A 24,177-nucleotide genomic window follows, 5' to 3' on the forward strand; every position below is an offset into this window, starting at 1 on the left:
AACTTTTTATTTCATTCTTGGTAATTATACATTTATAATATTATTAGAAGTACTTATGTTTAGTAATAAAAACTCATAATCAGATTCAGTTTTATTCATATTTTCTTTTAACGTTCGCTAGTTTTTGTCCATAATATAATCGAAAATAATAAATATGACAGAAGCCATGAAAATTGGTATACCATACGAGGATAATTATTAGAAGCTCCATAATTTGCACAAGTGTGATGGAAATAAAAAAAGAAATTGTACATTGTTTCAATCATTGTATCTCGATGATGCAATATTATTCATGGTTCTTGACAATACTCCAATCTGAAACATGAAATTCATAAAAACCATTTTTCCATAAGCATTATTAAATTTCTGAGTTTTTGAAAATACAAATGAAAATTGTATTTGGTTTAATAAGAGATAAACAAATATCAGAATACGCGTTTTTTAACATTTCAATCATATTTTTATTTGAATTAATATATTCATATGTAGAATTTCTGTTCATATAAATGTACCTATTATTTTTTTTTTTTTTTACAAAAGTTTATTATAGGAAAAGAATACCTACGGGTAATCGGGAATCCGAACGTCCGAATCGTAGTCGCAAAGAGGGTGATCGTTGTGATTTACGGATCATTAAATGTTCTAAGGGAATATCGCCATATCCAACATTATCGAAAGCTTTACGTTGCATTAGGAGACTGTAAAGTTCGCGAATATTTTCTGCCGGTGATTTTTCCGATATTTCATCTATAAATACATAAATTATTACATTAATAAGAAGAAATATATTTATGAAAAATGATTTAAAACACCACAATTTCCTTCTTAATAATTAATTTCTAAATTTCATATGTAATTATATTCCGCAAACGTTATTGTATAGATTAAGATTATTGCTGTTGCACGAAATATAAATTATTAAACCAAAGTTAGATTTTATTGATAATATGTGCACAATGCATGTGAACACATGATACAGCTTATTCATGATTAAACTAGTATTAAAGTTCCACTACGTCAGCATGTTATTGACCAGTACTAGGCTTTTCTGTTCGGAGTTATAATTTTAAGTTACATTTTAAATTAACATACCTCCGTAGTCCATGTAATTTTCTGTTCCGAAAACAAATCCCACGATAAGAACTAACAAGATAGATGTTGTATATAATGGACTTGACATCATATTAAGATTTTCTGAAATAAAAATAATATAATACAAAATTTATTTTTGAATTTTATTTTAGTTCTATTTCATTAAACGTTTTTAATTCTGTTTTATTGTCTTATTAGCGTTTGATTATCATCCATTTCATTATCGTCCATTTCGAAATGTAAATCTGTAGTTTATGCACAGTTGAACAAGCGATTCTACCCCTTTAAACGCGATCATTGTTTCATTAAAACAATAACCGGTTATTCATCGAGTCTCCGTTCTTCATACACTAACAAGTTAAATGGTTCGCAATTACAATGTCAATTAAAACGTAAGTCATTTCCAGAAATATGCTTGTGAAATGGGTTGGAATAATACAATTTTACAAAGACACAGTGATGCTGTCTGTGATAACTGAAAAGGCTTGCCGTACTGTAACTCAATTTAAGAAGAAGGTATTCAATATTTTCACAAAAAACTTATTTTTCAATCTTACAGGACAAATATATATATCTAAAAATCTACCACTGTATATTTAAAAAAAAAGAGCTATATTTCTACGCCTTCCTAAAATATAACGAACGAAAGAACAATTTCTAAAGTATGTACCTAACAAAAATTCATTTACAGATTACCGTACAAACATTTTTTTTAACTCATTTTCACAGTCTGATATTTTACAATATTATTAGTATAGTCATACAAAAAATTTAGAAAGAAAACATAAACAGAAGATTCACTTTCATGTACTTTTCAAATCTTCACATTCGATATAAATGCAGAGAGTATTACATTAATACAATTTAAAGGGTTTAAAAAAAAAAGTTAAATAAAATTAAATTGTATCGCCAACACTTTATGGATAAGGAATCAAGAAATCAAGCAGTTAAAATTCGACAGGAAAATATGTGCAATGAAATGAACAGTTTCATACTTACTGTGCGAAAGGGAAGAAGATCAAGGTGTTTCCGACGAGTCGGTGATTTCGCCTCTTCGAAGGGGTGCGATCTTGGAAATTGAGCGGATCTCGCGGCACGACGGTAACGATGCGAAGTGAGACAGTATCGGGGGTGTCTTCGTATATATATGGATGCGGGAGATGTGGTGGTTTTTATGGGGAAGGGGAGGTGTGGGCGCAGGAACAGATGACCGCTCCAAAGCAACCACCTAGCGATCTCGAGCGCACGCGTTCTTCCCTCGCATCTATGTCGTTCGCTTTTCCGTCTCCTACTCAAATACGAGTTCGCTGTGATTTTGTCGATGGGAAATCTTCACATTTTCCCCTGGCAACAAGCTATCGAAATCTATTTGCACTCAAACTATTATTCAACTGTAACCTGTTACTTCATCATAAAAGTTTAAAAAGCTTCGTGAAAATAATCTGTGGTAAGTAAAATATAAATGTAAAAATCTAATAGAACAACGGATACTTAAACTTCTCAGCTCTTAAAATATATTTTGTACGTAAAGAGTTAACGTAAAGTGATTCGAAGAAATGTTAAATGAAATATATATCTCTAAGTGGGCAGTTGAAGAATGATTTGTTAATAGTTAGTGGATAATTAACAGGAAGATTGTCTTGAATTTGGTTAACAATGGTTCATCATGCAAACAAGTTTTATCGTATTTATTGGTATAGAAACCGTCTTATTACCTTGCTTACCTTTCCTTCAACGAAACACAAATTTGAACAGTATGGGGTAATGGGACAGTGAATAGGTATCATGGTCAAATCGATTTCCAGGCTTGTTAACCCTTAGTTCCTTCTTGTGGGTAGACGACGGAAAGGCGATATACTTTTCAGGAAAACTGAGGGTGAAGCAATAGTTGACCTTTTTCTATAGGAATTCTTTGTGAATTTTGTTATTCGATCAAATAGAAAACGATTGTACGTGGATAAATAAATGGCGAATATGAATAAAATGTTGCGATGTGGTGTTTTCTTCAAGGGAAAATCGTTGTCGAATATTGGTTGGGCTTCGAGTTCCTGTAACTAGTGCGTCTGACTACCATTTACTGTTTTCACTTACAACTAATACACAGTGTGACATATTATTTTACATCGATTTTGCCATTTCCAACTAATACTTTACGCGAAACTAACATGAAAGGCTAATTATATCATACTACTATTACCGTTACGATATGTTATCGGAAGTAGAAGTAATCGGTAATAAGCAGACACGCGAGCAAAGTACAATACTTCTACATTTTCCAACTTTCTTATTTATTCTTGTTTGGAATTGCTAATGTATTATAAAATAATTATCTTAACATACCCTAACACTTTTTGCGTAAAGAATCAGTTTACCAACCAATGAACTTGAAATTTTTCATATCTCACAAAAAAATCGCATGCTAAGTAATTGGGAAAAAAGTCAATTTAAAATATCGTCTTTGATAAGTAGCTTGAGAGCAACGGAGAAAGCTATTATTTTTTCATTTATACTTATATATTCTCACATTCTGAACCTGTTTTCTCTCAAAGGATCCACCGGATACAGTCATATTAAAATCTTTTTACAGAAAAACTTGTAGATTTTTAATAATGACCTCAAACGTACTAATTTAGAAGTATAAGCACTTTTAAACTCTCATTATTATGTAAAGCAAATATGTGAACAATAGTTTTTACATACTTAAAATTACTACGATACCATTCGTCTGATTTTCTTCGACAATCTTTCAATCATTAATTTAAACACACTTCTCGTACAAGTAATTAAATCGAATCGTAGTGTCTTCTGAAAGTCTAAATATACGTATTACGCGTAAATATTTGACGGAATCAGCGTCATAGTTCTTTTATACAGGAAGGCAATTTGACTCGGGATAAGAATCGATGATTGAGTATGATATACGTGTACGTAGGAAGTTCGAGGACGTATAGAATTACATTCTGGCATTAATGTTAATGCTCACTTGAACATCTTGGCTCTTAATGTCTTAATAAACATGTCTACCCATTGTGATAGACATATTAATTGACGTCGCATGAGAAAGCAACACGCACAAATGGAGTAAAAAGGGGAATAAAGTTTCTAATGTGTTTGCGATGCATTCTACTGCAAATTATACAATATTTTATGATAACAATCGCTATACCATTAATTGAGTTACAATTTGCAAAGACAGAATATTCTATTTATATTAGTATTTAAATGGTTGGTAATTATTTCTGATATTTTTTCCCTAAGTCTAATGATTTTCTCGCTTAAAAAATGACAAATAAATACAGAGAATAGGCAATTTATGTGCTACGCAAAAATTGAAAATAATAATTTTCATTTCTCTTTCATCATTGTCGAGGAACATCTGAATTCATTGTACCGCAAGAAAGACGCTTTCGTGATTTGAACACGGGTCTACTGTGCTTCGATCCGATGAAAGCACGGCAACTGTGTTTTATCGAACTTCTGTAGAAATTTTGCCGTATGTGTGGCAGTGTAACGTGAAGTAACCATTAATCGATATGAATAGAGATATCATGAGAAATTTAGTAAATATAGTTTAGTGAATAGTTTAATATGATTAATGTCGAATCTATGTAAGATATTAAGAAATATAACTATGTACATACATTTGACAAATATAAAAAATAATTATCGTGATACAGATTGGAAGTATAATTGATTATACTTCCTATATATAATTACCATTAAAGTAATTTTCTTCGTATTTTTTTTTATTAAGAAAGCATGTTGCAAAAAATAATTTTATTAAGTCTGTATTTTGAAATAGATATCAACATAAACGGAAGTTATTTCACTGATTTCATATACTTGAAAAAAGTACTAAAGTACTTGAAATGTTCGATAAAGAACGCCGTATCAGGGGAAATGCAATCGATAATTCGTTATATTTAAATAAATGGAACAGATGTGTAGTATCAAAGATAAATATTATCATAAATTAATAAAAACACAATGAAAAAGTCAACTTATTACAAAATGGGTGAATAAATGTTCGGTACAGGATAATTTTATATGTTCAATTTTCAAAATAAATAATAAGCAGTTAACTAATAATCGTTTAAAAAATATTGCTTGTATACAATTTTTCGACTTTTATTATATTTTGTTACAAATGTCATAGAATAATTTTTTTTAAAGTTATAAAATGTTACATTTTTCAGTGTTACATTATTTTTTTAGTTTCAAGTTATATTTCACCAACAAGAATTAATAACCGGTACGTCATTTTCTGTGCCAGGTGATACATAAATCACTCGTATAGAATTCGTAAATCCTGCACCTTCGCGCGATCCGCTAACTATGACGATTGCATCGCCAACTTTTATGTATTTCCTCCTTCGAAGAGAATCGACGCCATTTTGTATTCGTGCTTCTATATCTTCATTCCAATCATATAACGGCTCCTCTGTGTTACACAAAACATAAGTAATAAGGTGTATATACCGGTGAATAAACAAATTTTTACTCCACAACAGTTTCTTTACTCTTATAATGAAGTGGATAAAGCCCATAATATAGTTGCAACCGTCTTGCCACTGCTCCGTAACGTGTTACGGCCAAAATTGGACACCGAGGGCGATACATTGATAACAAAATGGCGCTTCGACCGGATGTTGTTGTTACAATAATCGCAGAAGCATTTAAATTTAAGGATGTCTCAATTGCTCCTACAATAATTGCATGCGCAGGATCCAAAGGTACTGGCATCTATTTGTTCACACAACAAAACCGTCTTAACTATATCTTTTACAATAACAATGATATAATAATCTTTTATTTAGTGTGTTTATCTATGAAGTTTGAAGCTACTGTGATATTATATACCTTGTAATTTAATTCATCGAAAATTTCTTTCTGCCATCGAGCACTTTCTGCTTGTCTACAAACCGCATCTACGTTCTTTATTACTTCAACGGTTTCCTTTTCATTTAACGACCCAGTTTTAAGAAAAATAGCACCAGCTCCGTTTAGAACAGCATTTGCAATTAAGTTTAAATCAAGTTTTAAGTCATTCGATATATGATAACTTAATATGACAGGTTTTCCTATCTGAATAAGATTAATCAGTAAAGCGATTAATGGTATCAGTACTGAGATTTCACATATTTACGTATCAATAAATGAACAATTTTAATAAATAATAAATCACTTTTACGCATTTTGCAATAACGAAGTTTTCTACGAGAAACAATTTTTCAGGTCCTACTTCTATTTCGATACTAGCTCTGTCTAGTAGAATACCGTCCGCAACTTCCAAAATTTCGTCAAAGCTATCTAAACCTTGTTGCGAGGAGAGTTTTGCGATAACACAAATTCTAGTAATACCTTTGGAAACAATGTAAATTTAGTGTCCCTTAATAAACTTTTGCAAATACTTTATCGTATGATTGAATACATTACTGCTCGTGGTAACATACCCATTTGTTTAAACCCAGTTTTAACAGCTTCCACCATGTTTTCGTTCCGCGTGTGATTCACTATACAAAAGTCACATTCCAAAAACGAAGCTAACTCAATATGTTCTTCGTCTTTCTTCGACAGTTGCGGTAATGCTACTACACTATCTAATAATTGCACAAGTTTTCCATCTCGTACGATACCTCCTTTCAAAACCCTACAAACTACATCTGTCTCACCTGCACAAAACATAAGTTACTTTTTGCAACTTACTAATTCATAATATTCTTAACAAGTTATTTATTTAATTTAATTATAATTATACGGAAGTTGAAATGAAAATTCTAACTAACGGACACAAGAGACTTGCAACAAAACAGCGCCCCGATCGATGAGAATTTTATCGGCAGGTCGACAAATCCGTGGCAATTCGGGATAAGAAACCCAAAAACAACTCGCGCATCCTGCACGCTTTGCAAGATCGTTTGTTACTAATTTTACTGCGTGACCTTCTTTTAACCCAGCGTATCCCTGCAACGATGAATAATTCAAACACTATTATGACAGTATTTCTAATCACTTACGTTTTGATATAAATTGATTTTTAATTGTAACAATCTATAGTCTCTTAGACTCAATTTTTTCTGAATAAATTAAATATAATAATCTAATTTTGAGTAACTTAATTTTTCAATTGCTAAAGAAAGAAGTAGGTATGTAGGACTGTAAATGAAAATCATACTATGCTTGTTTCATCGCCTTTAAATATGCCTGTCCTTATTTCTGGGCCCTGAAGGTCCATTGCAATTCCTAAAGGATAAATCTCACCAGTGAATTCATACATTCTATTTCCAGCATCTCTGATAGACTGTACAGTGATTGCATGCCATTTCTCCACTTGATGAGACATGTTCAAACGAACAATGTTTGCACCAGCCATCATCATATTGACGACAGCACTGGAATGAGAGTTCGTGACACCTAGACCAGACGGTAAGAAAACATGAACAGTATTGTCGTCAAAGTTTAGACAACCTTCAAGATAAAAACTATTCTATTATACTATTTTTGATTATACAAGATACGCTACAATTTACGATGCAAAAGAAAATAGGAAATCCAATGTGCAAGGATTGAGAAGAGATTAAAATCACATTTTTATAGTTGATGCTTTTTCATGAAAATAAATCCCAAATCAATAAAAATATTGACGCTTTTCGGTCAAATAAATGTTCAGAAAAATCTATAAGACGTGAGAGGGTATGTAAACTTCAGCTTAGTATTTTTTTTTTATCGAAGGATATTTAACAATTTAAACCTCGAAGAACTCACCAAGTGTAACCATAATTTTAGTTAATCTTGCTAATTTAGGATTAGAATTTAGATTTAGTTGTACATTATGTTCAAGTCTTGTTGTCTGATAACCAGATTTTACTTGATCGTTGGAGGAAGTATAATCTTCAAAATGGGGCATCTGAATATCAAGTGATATGTTAATGTTTTTAATACACTAACGTTTTGTACATTACTTGATATGTAATTTTTCCATGAAAATGAAACTGAGCAAATAATAAATACTTCCTATTTTATCTTTTCATTTTGAAAGTATTATAGTGTATAATAATTCGTCAAATCGAGTAAACTTTAAACAAATACCCATGGCATTCGACGACAGGATTTCCTTTTGATTGGTGCTGCAAGTTCACTAGAACATATTATGTTTTTTGACATGTTGTTAATACGGCACACCTGACAATCTTGTGCGCTTCTAGATCGAAAGGTATAAATAAAAGTTACAAATGTTATTTAAGTAATTTTTAGTCCATTTTATTGAGGATTTGAATGGGATTAATAGATGAGGTTGTGTTAGAAGTTGCAGTTTCAAGAAATCTGAATATTGCAATTAGTTTAAATGAGGATAATATATGTACATACATTTTATTATAACCACATATATAATAAACAAATAGGTATTAAAGTAAAATAAATTTTTTTTATTCATCTTCATACAGAAAACAGAGATTCCAACGTATTTTATCAAGCTGTTAATAAGCCAAATCTAATAATGTGTTGATTATTGTAAATAATTACTATTTAATATCATAATGTGTATGTATACGTATAATGATATACATATATACATATACATAAATATGTTTATTCTGTACTGCAAATACTTAGATAAGGTCAAGTATATAATACTGTAGCTACTGGCTTTTCAGATTTTAAACTGTTCAAAGATATTTACTAAGCTCATCATACATATAAGTTACGTACATACTGAATGTTTAACATCTACAATCACTGCATCCGTTTTCCTTCTTGCCGACCAGCTAGTAGTTGTTCTTAATCAACCTTCCTAAAAATTAGAAATAATACACATTTATATAAGACACGATTTAAATTACAATAGCATTTAATTATCGTTGTCACAATTAACCAAGCATTTCGTAGTTACACAATAAGCGAAAACTAAACGAGATATCTCATTCATTTATTAAACAAACTGTTTGGAAAAGCGTATTGAATAGAAAAACGTTAGTATTCGTATGTTAATACATGTTGAAATGTTACGCATGCAGGAATCATATAATATCTTCGTAAGAATCTGCCACGCTTCTCACGGTACATGCATCTTCATCTTGAGGAACATCAATATCTACGTACACAACACGAAGAGTATTCGTGTATCCTGAGCCCTGTTTCCATCCAGTAACCACAACGACCGAATCTCCAGTCTTAACAAAACCACGGCTTTTGCCGAAGTTTAATCCAAACTGAACACGTACATCCACGTCCTTCAGCCAATCAGACAATGGTGCATCTATAAACAGTAAGCAGATCGACTACATTCTCCTTATCAAAATGTTTGCCGTCATTAATCATAAATTATATATGATTTATAACGTTTCCTGCGCAAAAACAGAAAACGATCTTTTAAATTAACACGTGTCGTAACATTATGCATTACCTTCATAGAAAAGTGGCAGAATACCACGATAAAGATGCGCTTGCCGGGCAACCTGATGGAACCTGGTTACCGCGATAATTGGACAACGCGGTCTATATTTTGCAATTAGATGTGCAGAGCGGCCACTGGTCGTAATTACTATAATAGCGCTAGCTAAACATTTCGCGGATTCTTCGACGGCAGCAATTGCAACAGCGTGGGTTGCATCGATCGGAGGTATAGCTTTGCTCGAGAGATCATGGAATATCTGCGTCTGCCAAATGGCGGCTTCTGCTTCTTTACAGATGTTAGCCATTGTGCGCACACATTCCAGTGGGTAATCACCCTTGGCAGTTTCACCTGTGACAAAGATCATTTTATTTATTACTTATAAACTCGTTATGTCAAAATGCCTCCTATTAGACATCCTATTAGAAGAGTATTAGTTTACATATACTTATAATTCCTCAATATAACATTACCTGACAACATGACGCAGTCAGCGCCATCAAGAACAGCGTTAGCAACATCGGACGTTTCAGCTCGAGTCGCACGCGGCTTTTTCACCATAGATTCAAGCATCTGCGTGGCACAGATTACTGGCTTGCCAACTTTGTTGCACCTACTGATCATGCATTTCTGAGCGAGAAATACTTTCTCTGGTGGTATCTCGATACCAAGATCACCACGCGCCACCATAATACCATCGGAGGCATCGATGATCTCATCGAGATTCGTCATGCCCTGTTGATTCTCGATCTTCGATATTATCTTAATATTCTTTCCCTTCTCGCCAAGGATCGATCGAATCTCTGTCAAAGCTGCAGCATTTCTTATGAAGGAAGCGAAAATCATGTCAACTTCCTGTTCAACGCCGAACTGCAAGTCAGACTTATCCTTCTCAGAAACGGCTGGTAAATCTACAGGTACGCCAGGCAAGTTAACACCCTTGCGGGAACCCAACATGCCACCGTTCTCAACAGTAGTAATAATACTGTCAGGATCTGGCGAATGAAAGAGAAAAATATTTAATATAGGAAATTAATCCTAGGAGATTAATCTAATAAACTAGTTCTGTAAAGTATTAACAAATGTATACCCAGAGATTATCACGTAATAATTATAATCATATGGCAGATAGAATGATATTAGTCAATGATACTTAAACAGTGTACGATAAATTAGTATCTGTACATCAGGATCTGATATGATGACCCATTTAAAACGATAATGAATTAAATCAATTTCTAAGTTCTCAAGATTATTTGTACAACTAATTTGATGATACGTACTAACTGCAGTAACGATGAGAGAAATTAATCCATCGTCAACGAACACGCGGTTTCCAACTTTCAGCACCTTCGAAATATTTTCATAATCTACGAACACTGCGTTTTGGTTACCCTTCTCCATGTACGACTTATCGGTAGTTAGTTTGAAAGTCTGGCCCTTGGTTAATTCTACTTCAGCGGACCCGCCCTGTTAAAATAACGAATAGTTCAATAACATACCTTGTTTAGAGTAATCGATTTTAAATATATAACTGATAGCAAAAGAAATATAATTAAGTAGTTGTTTAAACTGAAATATTAATCTAAAAATACAAATCTAATATGCAACTATACGAAAGCGTACAAAATAAATTCAATTGTTCACATATAATTCAAATAATTTAACACTAGAATTACCGAGCACTGAAATTAACTTTTTGAAACGTCTCTATAGAAACTTCAAGAGTGCATCTATGGAGACATTAATTGATTCATTATTCAATTTGCATATTACCAAATCAATTTCTTTAATAACTCTCAGAGAAGCATCTACTATTTTTTTTAATAATCGCGAAAAGGAGAAATTTGGAATGTGTCGGTAATTCTAGTGTTAGTAATTGTATGACTTAGTTAAAAGTTAGAATCAAGTAAAATGAATTACGCACGCCTTCCAAAAGTCCTGTACGAATCTCAGGGCCTTTAGTGTCGAGGGCAATGGCTACAGGAATGTTGATGCCACTACGAGCAGAGAAGTTCTTTTGAGCTTCTCTCACGTTGCGAATGGTCTCGGCGTGATACTCGTGAGATCCATGAGAGAAATTCAATCGGGCAATGTTCATGCCCGTGTCGATCATCTTCTCGAGTGTCTCAACAGATCTCGAGGCCGGTCCAATGGTGCAAATGATCCCCGAAAGACGGACGAACGATGCACGGCTCTCGATATCGAGGGCACACATGTGGTCTAACTGGCTTTGAGCGTATAAAGCTTGAGTATTCGGCTTCCCAGCCATCTATAATAATACAGATACGATTAAATAAAACTCGTGCATACACAAACGATCCAAATGCCGCTTGGAACAATCAATGAACAGCTAGAAGGCATCCTCATAGCTTGTATGTAACTAAAATGATAAAAATTATGGACTAATATTAAACGCCTCTATATTCTTATGAACACAATGCATCACGTGTATCCAGTGTTAATTGGCTTTAAATAATTTTCACAGAGCACGAATAACTACTGATGAATAGCCATTCTAAGGGAAACTAATTATACTCTTCAAGCATGATGATTCGATTTTGTCAAGGTCGTGGAGTAACTTAATTTTTTTACTAAGTTACATTATACTTATTTTTCTTGAAGTAATGCAGGGTAACTTATAATTAATTGTGCGACTGGTGCGACCTTGATAAAACAAGTTTTTAATGTTTTTTCGATTGATATCGTGCGAAGAAAAGCAAATATCAAGTTTGAGAAGAATAAGTGAAAAAATATATAGTGTGTATGCGATATATAAAATTATTTCGTTAAAAGTGCATGTTTCAAGTAAGTTCTTTTAAAACACGATTCGAAAAGCAGCTCTAACAAGGAATAAGCAATAGCTATTGCAAGATCGCATCTGTTAGTTATTGATATGAATCCTTTCAAATAATACAGAATAGCAATATAATATACAATAGAATATGTATCCTATAATAGGATAATAGGCAATTCTATATATAACAATGAAAATCTGTTTAATATGAAGTTTAACATTCACGAAAATTAGGTTTGAAAATGTTTTAACATTTAATCACTTTATTCGTTTGTCTGACCATTGCTGGCTAATTCCACTTATATTAATACGTGGACAAATGCACAGTAAATAATATTATTATTATTCGCCCACAACAATTTTATATACTTTAATAAGTTGAGGAAAATAAAATCAATGGAAAACGTTTTGTTTATTAACTATAAATAGTACCAGAGAGCAATGCCCTGACAATATCCAATTGTTCAACAAGTGTTTAAGTTTGATTTTCTCGAAATTAACGAATAACACAAAAATTCGACATTTTCAATCTACTTTATTATGTAGAATCACCTCTTGCCCCAGTATCTAATCTACATTTACAAAAATACATGCGAACTACAAAAATATAATGATCAAATAAATCTAACAGCAAAGAAACTACACTACCTAGCTAAAAAAAAAAAATACATAAACTAACATACAGTATAAGTCTGCATACTGATTATAAAATCATAGGAATATAATTCAATTTTATACATTAATAGTAACATAGAAGTGACTAAAAGTATTCGTACGTTGCGCTCAGTACACCAAGCCTGAAAAACGATACGAAGTGACTCATAGGAAGAAGAACAATTAATCTACTTCTTGAAAATGTATTGCTAAGTTTCTCATGTGTTAGTACTTAGGTTAAGCAGTTTAAGTATTTTAAAATATATCTTGCTGTCGCTCCAAAGGCTGTTGCCAGATTCGACTTCGGCGCCCGAAAAAGTTATTTTTCAAATAGGGTCATTATTGTACATTAAGATAATTATCATTCCTCGTGTTGTATCTTTCTGGATCTCACATTTCCAAGTACTGTCCATGTTAACAGCGCATTGTCTAACTAAGAATAGCTTAGCATCGCTGCCCATCGGAACATTTAATTTCGTAAAATGCAGACTTCGGCAAGAATAGCTATCGAGCTAGGGATACGCATCAAATTTAACCGTAAACGTGGAACTTGATTTCCCAATCAACGCATTAAGCTCATCGAAACAAATGCTCGGAGAGATCATTATTCATCGAGATAAAGTGATTCACTCTTATAATACGCAGATCGCGATAATAAAAATGCGTTATCGAACTGTAATATGAACATTTCATTCTTTTTCATCGACAGAAGCCTGATGCTATCTATGATTGCTGTGGAATCCGGATGCGAGAAGTTAATGCAATTTTAAATGGATTTATGCTTTCGGTCCCACGTTTATGATTATACAGTGTATTACTATGCAAGCGGTTCAATGCATTCTTGACACTGAGTCCAACGAATTACAGTAGAATATAAGATCATATTTCTCAATTCAGTTGACGTAGTTCATAAAACATTCCAATAAACCCGCTAAAATTTAGAATGTTCGAAAATCGAAGAAAAAAAAATAAACCACAAAATAAACCATAAAAATGAACCACATTCTAAGCTAGAAATTGAAGACAACTATAATTATGAAAAAAAATATCTGCTACGATACGTAGTTTTGGTGGAAATATACCGAATAGTACTTACCAAGTGTAAAAATTCAATTCTTACGTATTAAAGTGAAAATCAAAACAGGTAAATCAAACAGATAAGCTACGCAAGCGACTGTGACTTAAAATAGACCCCAACTAACAGAACGAGTCACAAAAAAACGTTTGCGAATTTGAAATTATAATTCTCGGTTTATTCTGCGTTCGTATGGGCATGATCGGGGAAACTTTATTAGATCTGGTAGATAAATAAATTTCCATTCGTATCGCAACCACTTTTTAAATCAATGTATTAATATCCTACAATATTAATCTCTAATCATTAACCGCCTTTAAATACGGTATTACCAGTGCACTGCTATTTTCGAAAAAGTCAGGATAACACGAAAGTCAAGGCCGGGGCAGATGTAAGATCAGCAAAAAGTATCTGCATTAACAGTTTATTGTATATCATTGACCAGATGGTATGGTAAATGTTGACCTTCTTTCTCAATTTTACTTATAGCAATTTCGAAGTTCGTTTAACAATAAATGAGACTGTTAACTTAACCGTAACGTAACAAACTTTCCTAAAATAAACAATTTCTTTCACATATATATTTCGATTGCAGCTCAATGAATTAAAGCACATATCAGTAATCCATTTTAAAATGAAGTCAGAGGAAAATTCAGTTTATACTGAGATAATCGTGATAAAAATTGTGAACACCACGTTTTGCTGTCTGAGCATTGATGCAGAAGCAGTTGACGCGTTGAATGAAAAATTTATTTCTCCGGCTTTAAAGATTCAACGAAAGACCCAATGAAAAATTTGTTTCTCTGGCTTCAAAGATTCTTCTATCCGGCAAACGTTTTTATATGACCCGCCGGGATACAACAGGGTCACGTCTGTACTGTGCGTCGCAACTGAAATGTAAGGGCACAGGTGCAATGAACACACAGAGAGCAATATCACTGCAAAAATGTAACTCGCTTACTAACTGAATGGTGAGGATAGTACCTTATCGTCGGCGGTAATCCAGACCATTTTGGCGGGCTGCGCAAATAAATAGGAGACAGGAATTAGTGGCAATACGGTTTCGATGATACCGCGGCTACGTCTGGCTGCATTCGTCCGCACACGTAGTGCAGGCTGCTTATCGGACAAGCAATGGATGTATCGCGATGTGCGGAAGTAGAGAGGGGAATTGAAGACGTCCGATGGACGTAATACACGACGACGGTACCAATGCATGCAGCAGGTGTACCAAAATTCGTGTGGGCGCATTCTATTCCAAAGTTCTTATTAATGACGAAAACGACCCTTCTCGCGTTGGCAGACGTAACGTGTGAAATAAATTAATATCAGAGTTCAACGTCGTCATTGACATGGAATCGAGGAGTTGAGAATTGTCAATGAACTTACCGAATTAACACGTTCAATGCTATGCTAAATTCACGTGATTTTCCATTCGCATCGCTTGGACTATCGATGATGTACGTTATTACGTTATTTGTCTAGAACTGTGAAGAGTAATTTGATTAAAGATATAAAACTTAAAAGAGTCTAACATGGCTCACCAATAGTCCATGCAATACTGAATGCGTTAATTGGGGTGTGTAAGTGGGAATGTAAATATAGTATTCATTTGGAAGTACAAAGAAATGGTAACTACTGATGCAGTTACTTAGTTCTGTAGGGATCATTTATCTTTTGTCAAGCAATCTGTGTTTATATATTGAATAAAATTTTGGTTGTAGTAGATAGAAGGTGGTTAAATGAACACAAGTTGGTATTGGTGAGCATCATTACATTGTGGCAATAGGAGAAAGTAAAGAAATGCCCAACCTCATGAGCTTTTTTTGCCTATCATTTATTGTAATGATTCGCAAGACTATTGCACCCCCTTTTCAGTCACAGCATCAGACTTTAGAGATCCTGTACAAGGTGTCCATGGAACTGGAACAAACTATGTCTTGAAAAGAATCAGGGTAGAAATTAATCATATAAAGCAAAATTCGTTAGTGTTAGACACTGTACATTCTTAGGTCATTTTCATGCATTTTTGCACAACAGTGCAACAGAAAAAATGCCATCGCACTTTGTTAAAATTGTATAGTACATTCTCAGGACTATTATTTGATGCAGAAGACTAAATTTTATTGATTCTATATGAAAGAGAGAATGAAAATACTTACGACTCAAAACAATTCAGAATTATTTCAATTTTATATTTGCTGAAATCACATAAATAAATTACATTAATAAAATTGATTTTTAATTCAACCATTTTTAATCAATTATGTAATTTCAATTTTTATTTGTCTTAACGCATGAAAGTAATAAGGATACATAGTGTCTGGTGCCATTAAATTTTGCCTTATTAAAATTTTTTTCTATCCTCACTTGTTTTAAAGATATAGTTTATTCTACTGTAATTCTAACTTATTTTTGTGTTGATCGCCTTAATCATCGAAGAAATCCGCGGGAACCTGCTACAACATAATTGTAATAATTATATAGGACACCCGTATATCTCCTTCATAACATCATGTCGCTCGAATTATACAATATATATTTTTTAAATTATTAATATTACTGTGTTTTACATATTTGCAAATAATATAACTGTGTAAAATGCGCAGACTAGCGGATGTATAAAAAAAACGATGAAAGCCTTATGATGCATTGGGGATGATGACGCCATTTTAAAGAAGCCGACAAAGCCGATCATAAAGATAAAAATATAAAATAAAAATTATTTAATTGGAGTTGAAAGATAATTTAAAAGATAATCATTTTTCATGACCACGATATCGATATCGAAATCTTTCAAGAGGATGTACGCTAATTTACAATAACGATATAAATTACGCGCGACGATAAAATAATATCGCGAAAATAGTATTTTTAAAAATTATATTAGTTATAACATTGCCTTAATGTCATTAAGTTAAGTCAATTTTATTGAGCAATATACTGATAAATAAAAGATGTGAAAACAAAGTGATCGTTGACATGAACTATTATATAATCATATAATGTAGAAGTGACGTCAAACCAATGATTCAATATAACAGTTCAGAAGTCATAAATGCAACATTCTTCATAAATGAAAAGAAAGGTTTTCTATGTGATCTACTAAATTTTATTTCAAGACTATCATATACGTTAAAATATTATTGATTCTATAGTTACCAAATGACGGTGTTATACTTGTTGTTAATTTTCCTTTTTATAATTATCTAACGTAAAGAACATTACTTTTTGTTTATGTATGACCATCATGTAAAATTAATAAGCTTTCTTCAAAGTTATAAACAGTTTCTATTCATATTATAACCATAGTTCCTTTCTAAATTCTAAATTTCTTTTAGATAAAATTGCTATTATTCCAAATATAAATAAGGAATGGTTCGTCTGTCATAATTTTAATATGTGATAAATTATTATTAAACTATAATGTTTAAACTAGTGTTTAACAAATATATGTAAATTATTTCATTACAAATTATGCATGAATCATTTTCATTAAACTATATCTTCACATATTATAAATCAAATTTCTGAATCGGTTAGTTTATAAACAATTATGCATATCTAAATAGTAATGGAGAAGATACGAAATGTTGTCAGTAACATTATTGAAAGTTAATCTCCATACGTGTACGAAGAGGTTATAATCTCTCATTCATTAGTATAGATCGTTTTTTAAAATATAATATACAGGATCAATTTTAGAAATTGTTATATGAAACGGAGTGATTGATGTGTAGCATAAAATTAATTTCATTAATTAAAATTTTCTAAAGATAACGAACAGTTGTATAAAATGATGGAGGAAACTATTTTCATTACAATAAAATAAAATATTTGCATATTTTTACTCTTAAAATAAAAATATAAAAATTGAGTACTATATTATACAGAATATATAAATTATATGGAACATTTAAAAGTAGGAAACGACATAAAACTTTTGATAGTAACATTCACAAATGTATGATGTTCAAGGTCAAAATTTTCTTCATCGAATACGTTACATAGATATTCATAATTTTTTAGAAAAGTAAACGTACTTACATAAATGTTTACCATCTCATACTATAATTTTATATACCATTAATTTTATGTAAAATTAATAATTGACTTACAGAAGTATGTTTTCAATGCACGTTTAATATTAATCATGAAATTTTTGAATTATTCAACTGTATTAGACATTATTGTGAAGAGTAAACAAAACTATCAAATAAAACATATATAATTTTATAATTACAACTATGGAATTTATATTCGTCGTTACCTTTTTTTCAGTTGCTAAACCCAAGCACAAATTTAACGAAAAATGAAATTTAATAAAGCTGTGTAAAAATCAGTTGAACCTCACGTCGTCGATTTCACAGTCAGTAAGAAACTGATATTTTAAGGACACGAAAGGTCACTACTTCCTCATGTGCTACCTATCTTCTACCTTTCGGCTGATTTTCAATGAATATGATATCAATGACGCGAAGACGTTTCTACTTTATAATTTTATAAACATATTACAGGTACTAAATAAATTTGAATATTTTCAATTTATATTATTTCCTTTAGTATTTGACAGTTTGAAAATTTCAAATTAACTTGCTCTTATTTCTTAACTGTATAAAACGTACTACTTATTCAAGATAGACTCTATCACAACGCATGAATAAGTTTCTCTCACATGATTAACTTCTCATTGGTCCAATTTCATTCAAGCAGCATTGTACTCGTTTTTAATAGGTCCAAGCATTAATAGGAACTCTCGATGTTCCCGTAAGTGAAAATGTGGACTAAATAAAATAGTCTAATAAAATAGTTCTCTATTCTACCACTACCACTCACGATACAGTACGAAAAACGATATTCCATCTATGTCATCGTATTCTATGACAAAGTTCGAATCATTTGAATTTGTTTCTAATATAATAAAAGGTTTTCGGTTGTTTTATTAGTAATCGTAAATAAAGATGATATTGTAAACAAAAAGGACAATAACTCATTATATAAATATATAAGATAAGAATTAAATGAATCACTTTGATATCTTTTCTTGCTCTGTTTTTTGTAGTGAATATGGAGGGAAATATGTATAACTGTGAATGGTTGTGAAAATTTATGAATTGTACAGAACATTACTATTGAATGCGTGTATGAATAAGTTTGTAATGCTGTCGAAAAGTTTTGTTTATGTAGTGCTTACTGAAACCATAATCATACATTATGGATAAAAAAGTAAAGTTGAAGAATTTTGATAAAAACAATCTTTCACGATCTTATGACGAACGTATAGAAAGGTAAATCTATTATTAATACAGGTTAATTTTAGTTATAATTTACTATGTTTAAAGTAGAAATTTAACATGGCATTACTTTTAAACATATATTTATCAATAACTGTTCTAAGTAAAAAAATCCAACAGCACAACTACAGCTTTGTTACTGAAGAATCTGAATATATTTATCTGTACACACAATATTGTACATGAATAATATTACAGTTAACATAAAAAATGTTCACTTAGAGAAGCTTTGCTAATTTAGTGTTGATTTCAATGAAAATTAGAGAATATAAATTTATAAGTTACAAGTTAAAATGTTAGTTTTGTGTTTTTAACATACATAAAAAATACTTGTAGAATATTTAATTAGTATACAAAAGTTTTCTCATACAACTAATTCAGACATATATGGATTTAATAATTAACAAGAGTATCTTCTAATATGTTTGGTTAATCATATCCAACATAACAATAAACACTTTAAATTTAAACATTTATAATATACATATTTTTATAATTGTTCTAAATATTTCTAATTAATTTAATTAATCATCTAAATTTTGCACATGTTTCAGGATTGTTGGTATTAATCATGATGTACCAGTCATGATACCTATTGAAGTATTAAATAAAAGAGAAAAATTTTGGAATGATTTATTTGAGAAATACACAGAAGAGGTATGAGAAATTTTATGGCTTATGTAAACAAAAATATGTATTGTATAAATAGAAGTAATAATAATAATTTTGGTTATACAATATTTTAGTTCTCAGATAAAACTGAATTAAATATATTGAATCTTAAACTTTGTGCACCTATAAATAAAGCACCAAGTTTTGTACAATATTGGGTAGATACTGGCAGAATTCCATATAAAACATCTATGGATCTAAATAAGCAATCAGAGCATTGCACTGGTGATGAAACGTCCAATGAATATTTCCCAAAACTAACTTGTGGGGAAAATGGTTCTAGTAGTTCTGTTGATACTGCTGCATATATTCTGTCAAACATGAATACAACTAACAAAGCAAATACTTTGGCTATTGTAGAAGGATCAAGACAGAATGTATCATCAGATGTTCAGAATACAAGTTTACATAATGTAGAAACATCAAAACATTCCAACAATGAAATCTGCGAAGCTAATGATAAAAGTCCTGTGCGATGTACGAGTGAGACTAACCATCAGACACCTTCCTCGATTTATTCTTATGAAACTGAGAAAATTGTAATAGATAAAGAAGATACTATATTAGATAAAAATGCAACAACACAAGTACAACAAAGTTCATGTAGAGATCTGAATAGAGCTACTATGAATAGAGGTAGTCAACTGTTCAGTGAGAAATTAATGCATATAATTTCTAATAATAAAATCAGACGTACAGAATCAGAAAATTCTGAAGAAACTGTTTTAATGGAAAACAATTATCCATTTCAAGATAGCTCTACAAAATTAAGTCAACGTAAAAAGTTATACACTGGTAGAGATTCACCTGTTGACATTGCTCGTATGAGTAATTTAGGTAAGAATAGATTATCGTTAACAAAATTTTCACATCCTGCATTAGAATCTGGATGCAGAATAAAGAAGCGATATAAAATTTACAATAAAAGAAGGACGAGATTGATAAACTTGTTCCGTTCTAAGGAAACTTTGTCAACTATAAGTATTTTAACGAAATCAAAAAAGAATAGTTCAGTTGATGCAAATAGTACGTTAATAAAATGCAGTAATCAGAATGTGAATAAATCTACTGATTCAATAATTAGCAATGGCAGAATACTAAATAACTCAATGAAGGATGCAATGGAATTTAAAAAACCTATTACTACTTGGGGAAAATTAAAAAATTCAGTAGTAGCTTCTTCAAGACAAACAGAAGAGTCTATTATATCAAAATGTAAAAAATCAACTAAGAAAATAAGTCCTCAAAACTTAAACCCAGTAATTCGTTTGAAACGACTATCAGAGTTCGAAATATGGAAGTACAGTAGATCGAATGATATTGTCATAGATTTAAAAAGTTTAGATCCAGTAATTGGTTTAAAACGATTATCAGAATCCAATATACAGAAATACCAAAAGTCGAGGGAATCATCCAAAAATCTTAAGAATTTAGAGCCAGTAGTTAATTTCAAACAAGTATCAAGGTTTAATACAAAGGAACACACAGAAGTAAATAGAATATCGACAATTTCTTGTAATTTAAATCCCATAGTTCGTTTGACGCGATTATCTGATACTGATATTAAGGTTAATGTCAATCTTAATAAATCCAATAGTAATACTGAAAAATCATCTGAAACTATACAAACTCAAGATAACGACTTAAAACCTACTCAGCTTCTGCAAGGTGACTCAATTACACGATTTCATAAAAGTAAAACCATTAATCTGTCTGAAGATACAGACAGTAATCAAAGCACTCTTTTAATTTATCAATGTGAAAATAACGTACCTTGTAGTTCTTCTACAAGTAATTTGACTGATGTAATTGATGTCAGTTTACGTAAAAACTTAAAAATGGTAGAGAACGATGTTTATAAAAATAAATCATTGAACTCGCTTAATAATACTGTTGATAAGTCTAATGAAAACTGTATACAGAAAACAGAAGAAGCTCCAAAAAGTAAGGAAACGAAATCTAATAAGAATGGTTATAGTTTAAGAGTTAATAAGATTAATAAAACAAATAATAGTAATATATATTCTAAGCAAAATATGGATACTATATCAAATGTATGTATTGATTCATGCAAGCGTATTAAAAATGCATTGCGTTCTAAGAAAGTAAAACCAGTTAATAAGAATAGTCCTGACAAGAGTCCTGATAAAAATGATGATAAGAGGGAGAAACGTCAATCAGATGACTTTTTATTATCTGATGAAGAGAATGGGTTTGTAAAGCTTATACCACGAAATATAAATAAAACTCTTGACAATAGTATAAATACAGATTCAAGTTATAGTTCTTTTGTCGATAATAAAGCAAATAAACGTGTACTAGGACTGTACGAATTGTCTGATGAAGAAAATGGGTTTGTAAAACTTATACCACAAAATATAAATGAATCTCTTGACAATACTACGGATATGGATTTAAATGACATTTCTGTTCTTGATAATGATGTAAATAAACGTGTACTAGGATTACAAAGTCCGTTATTTTCTCAACCTAATGTAACCAGCACGTTTAGAAAACCAAATCTAAGAACGTCAAGAAAGAGAAATTCTTTACATACAATGATATATAAAACTCGAAGGACACGATCTACACTTTTTCAAAATAAAGAGAAAACTTCTAGCGTAGACACAAGCAAAACACAGACTGTAATTAAAAACCAAATGGAAGTATATACACATAGTGCGAGCAGCAAAAGAAGTAGAAGAAAAGTAAACGAAAATAGTTTACACTATTTATTGGATTCTGATTCAGATATATCGTTAGAAAGACCAAGAAAGAAGAATTCTTTACGTACAACAATATATGAAACCCGAAAGACAGGATCTACACTTTTTACAAATAAAGAGAAAAATTCTAGTGTAGAGAAAAGCAAAACTCAGACTGTAATTAAAAATCAAATGGAAGTATATACACATAGTGCGAACAACAAAAGAACTAGAGGGAAATTAAACGAAAATCGTTTATATTTTCAAACAAAACTGTTGGATTCTGATTCAGAAGTATCAGTTTATTAATAATGTTTAATTATTAGTTGCTTCATATAAAATTTACATGAAGAAACTTCCGTTTTAAAACTTCTATTTTTAGTTCATTAAAAACTAAATGTAACTATTAAGATCGAAAATATCGTAAAACTTGACGATTTAATTCAACAAGATGCACTTATATTTTCATGTGCGGTAAGTTACGTTTACGAAAATTGAATTTCGTGAAGATAAATAATATGTGCACTGTTTTTTATAGCATAACATTTCAACAATATAAATTTTGTGATACATTATAAAATTACTTCGTCATAAGTAATATATATGTATTAGGACATCTCGTAACACCATGCATATAAAGAAATTATAACAGAACAAAGTGCAAACGTAATGACGTGGAACAGTTTGTTTCTGATAAACACGTGGAAAAAATGAACTTGTTAAAATGAATGTGCGGCAATAATTTCTGTTGTTTTAAGTATATTTTATGTAGAGTCTATACGAAGTCTATATTATAGACAATACAGGACTATATTTCTTTGACGTGTTCACATGTTTAAGTGAATTTAATTAAAGAGTTTAATTTAAATGTGTTTAAATTTACAAAATTTATAAATCTTTTATACGTTATTTTAGATTATATTTCATCTCATAGTCGATTTAAAATACAGAGGCATATTAACACTTTTAAAGCTTTTTCAAGTATTCTAATTTCATCGAAAATGTAAATCGTTGGAGCATTTTGCATTTTTGTGGAAATTATTTTCACGTGTGTGTGCGAGTGTGATATCAAAATGCCTTTGAAGCTTTATATAAATAATACTAAGGTGATATGTTTTAATTTTTTTTTAATGTCAATCATATTTTAATTAGTGACTAAGTATACATATTATGTTCCAAAAAGATGAGTGTACACTTATAAGTATTCTTTTTAAGCAATTAGATTCAGATTTTAAGGTTTTTACTCGAATTTTACATTCAATATTATTTGTCAGTGATAATATGAAGTGAATTCCCTACTTCTATACTTCCATCATATTATTGTTCGTATTTTTTTGGTATAATTGTTTTGACGTATAAATTACATTTCACGCGTCGACTAAAATTAAAAAGAATGATCTTCCTAGTAATTACTAGTAGTATATAATTATTTGACTATAATTTAACTTTAGTTGTAGTTAACTTTAACCATAATTAACTTTCCGATATATAAAACT

The 24,177-nt window shown here is 31.0% G+C and overlaps 4 protein-coding genes across 8 annotated transcripts; 1 reads left to right on the forward strand and 3 right to left on the reverse strand.

Annotated features, from left to right (window-relative positions):
- Window positions 1-93: 93 nt before the first annotated feature.
- LOC116434497 (short neuropeptide F) lies at window positions 94-2,225 on the reverse strand. The gene is made up of 4 exons (XM_076371029.1): window positions 2,092-2,225; window positions 1,093-1,194; window positions 566-747; window positions 94-315 (listed from the first exon to the last, which is right to left on the reverse strand). The coding sequence occupies exons 2-4, from the start codon at window positions 1,181-1,183 to the stop codon at window positions 259-261; spliced, it is 330 nt and encodes a 109-aa protein (XP_076227144.1). The 5' UTR covers window positions 1,184-1,194; window positions 2,092-2,225; the 3' UTR covers window positions 94-258.
- Window positions 2,226-5,193: 2,968 nt separating this feature from the next.
- On the reverse strand, window positions 5,194-8,356 carry LOC116427775 (pyruvate kinase). Its single transcript, XM_076370679.1, has 9 exons — window positions 7,844-8,356; window positions 7,268-7,579; window positions 7,110-7,169; window positions 6,879-7,056; window positions 6,546-6,764; window positions 6,278-6,453; window positions 5,953-6,177; window positions 5,613-5,835; window positions 5,194-5,533 (listed from the first exon to the last, which is right to left on the reverse strand). Exons 1-9 carry the CDS (start codon window positions 7,997-7,999, stop codon window positions 5,322-5,324), a joined length of 1,761 nt encoding a protein of 586 aa, XP_076226794.1. The 5' UTR covers window positions 8,000-8,356; the 3' UTR covers window positions 5,194-5,321.
- Window positions 8,357-8,498: 142 nt separating this feature from the next.
- Window positions 8,499-18,451, reverse strand: LOC116427774 (pyruvate kinase). 2 transcript variants are annotated; one of them, XM_031978528.2, is made up of 8 exons: window positions 18,281-18,450; window positions 14,995-15,030; window positions 11,412-11,756; window positions 10,768-10,954; window positions 9,958-10,479; window positions 9,497-9,835; window positions 9,193-9,349; window positions 8,499-8,884 (listed from the first exon to the last, which is right to left on the reverse strand). In XM_031978528.2, the coding sequence occupies exons 2-8, from the start codon at window positions 15,019-15,021 to the stop codon at window positions 8,872-8,874; spliced, it is 1,590 nt and encodes a 529-aa protein (XP_031834388.1). In that variant the 5' UTR covers window positions 15,022-15,030; window positions 18,281-18,450; the 3' UTR covers window positions 8,499-8,871. The 2 variants fall into 2 exon arrangements, with proteins under 2 accessions (XP_031834388.1, XP_076226621.1); XM_076370506.1 differs by lacking the exon at window positions 14,995-15,030 and having other exon boundaries at window positions 18,281-18,451.
- A 428-nt stretch (window positions 18,452-18,879) lies between these two features.
- LOC116427812 (uncharacterized) lies at window positions 18,880-24,177 on the forward strand. Of its 4 annotated transcripts, none has more exons than XM_031978590.2 (4): window positions 18,880-18,936; window positions 19,073-19,298; window positions 19,859-19,961; window positions 20,051-24,177. In XM_031978590.2, exons 2-4 carry the CDS (start codon window positions 19,225-19,227, stop codon window positions 22,988-22,990), a joined length of 3,117 nt encoding a protein of 1,038 aa, XP_031834450.1. In that variant the 5' UTR covers window positions 18,880-18,936; window positions 19,073-19,224; the 3' UTR covers window positions 22,991-24,177. The 4 variants fall into 4 exon arrangements, 3 of the variants coding, with proteins under 3 accessions (XP_031834450.1, XP_031834449.1, XP_076226722.1); XR_004235159.2 differs by having other exon boundaries at window positions 18,887-19,298; window positions 20,051-23,155; window positions 23,220-24,177; XM_031978589.2 differs by having other exon boundaries at window positions 18,887-19,298.

The sequence above is a fragment of the Nomia melanderi genome, chromosome 9 (genome assembly GCF_051020985.1).
Source record: "Nomia melanderi isolate GNS246 chromosome 9, iyNomMela1, whole genome shotgun sequence".
Classification (NCBI taxonomy): domain Eukaryota; kingdom Metazoa; phylum Arthropoda; class Insecta; order Hymenoptera; family Halictidae; genus Nomia; species Nomia melanderi.

What these genes read in the sequence shown, in the direction of transcription:
- LOC116434497 (XM_076371029.1), bottom strand. Translation starts at nt 1,183, where the DNA reads ATGATGTCAAGTCCATTATATACAACATCTATCTTGTTAGTTCTTATC. An exon ending in AAATTACATGGACTACGGAG is followed by an intron (nt 748 to 1,092) that starts GTATGTTAATTT and finishes ATGTATTTATAG; the next exon opens with ATGAAATATCGGAAAAATCA. An exon ending in GTTCGGATTCCCGATTACCC is followed by an intron (nt 316 to 565) that starts GTAGGTATTCTT and finishes TTCATGTTTCAG; the next exon opens with ATTGGAGTATTGTCAAGAAC.
- LOC116427775 (XM_076370679.1), bottom strand. Translation starts at nt 7,999, where the DNA reads ATGCCCCATTTTGAAGATTATACTTCCTCCAACGATCAAGTAAAATCT. An exon ending in AAGGCGATGAAACAAGCATA is followed by an intron (nt 7,170 to 7,267) that starts GTATGATTTTCA and finishes TAATTTATTCAG; the next exon opens with AAAAAATTGAGTCTAAGAGA. An exon ending in TTATCCACTTCATTATAAGA is followed by an intron (nt 5,534 to 5,612) that starts GTAAAGAAACTG and finishes TGTGTAACACAG; the next exon opens with AGGAGCCGTTATATGATTGG.
- LOC116427774 (XM_031978528.2), bottom strand. Translation starts at nt 15,021, where the DNA reads ATGGTCTGGATTACCGCCGACGATAAG. An exon ending in GTACAGGACTTTTGGAAGGC is followed by an intron (nt 10,955 to 11,411) that starts GTGCGTAATTCA and finishes TTATTTTAACAG; the next exon opens with GGCGGGTCCGCTGAAGTAGA. An exon ending in TGACTGCGTCATGTTGTCAG is followed by an intron (nt 9,836 to 9,957) that starts GTAATGTTATAT and finishes TCTTTGTCACAG; the next exon opens with GTGAAACTGCCAAGGGTGAT.
- LOC116427812 (XM_031978590.2), top strand. Translation starts at nt 19,225, where the DNA reads ATGGATAAAAAAGTAAAGTTGAAGAATTTTGATAAAAACAATCTTTCA. An exon ending in TATGACGAACGTATAGAAAG is followed by an intron (nt 19,299 to 19,858) that starts GTAAATCTATTA and finishes CACATGTTTCAG; the next exon opens with GATTGTTGGTATTAATCATG. An exon ending in TTGAGAAATACACAGAAGAG is followed by an intron (nt 19,962 to 20,050) that starts GTATGAGAAATT and finishes ACAATATTTTAG; the next exon opens with TTCTCAGATAAAACTGAATT.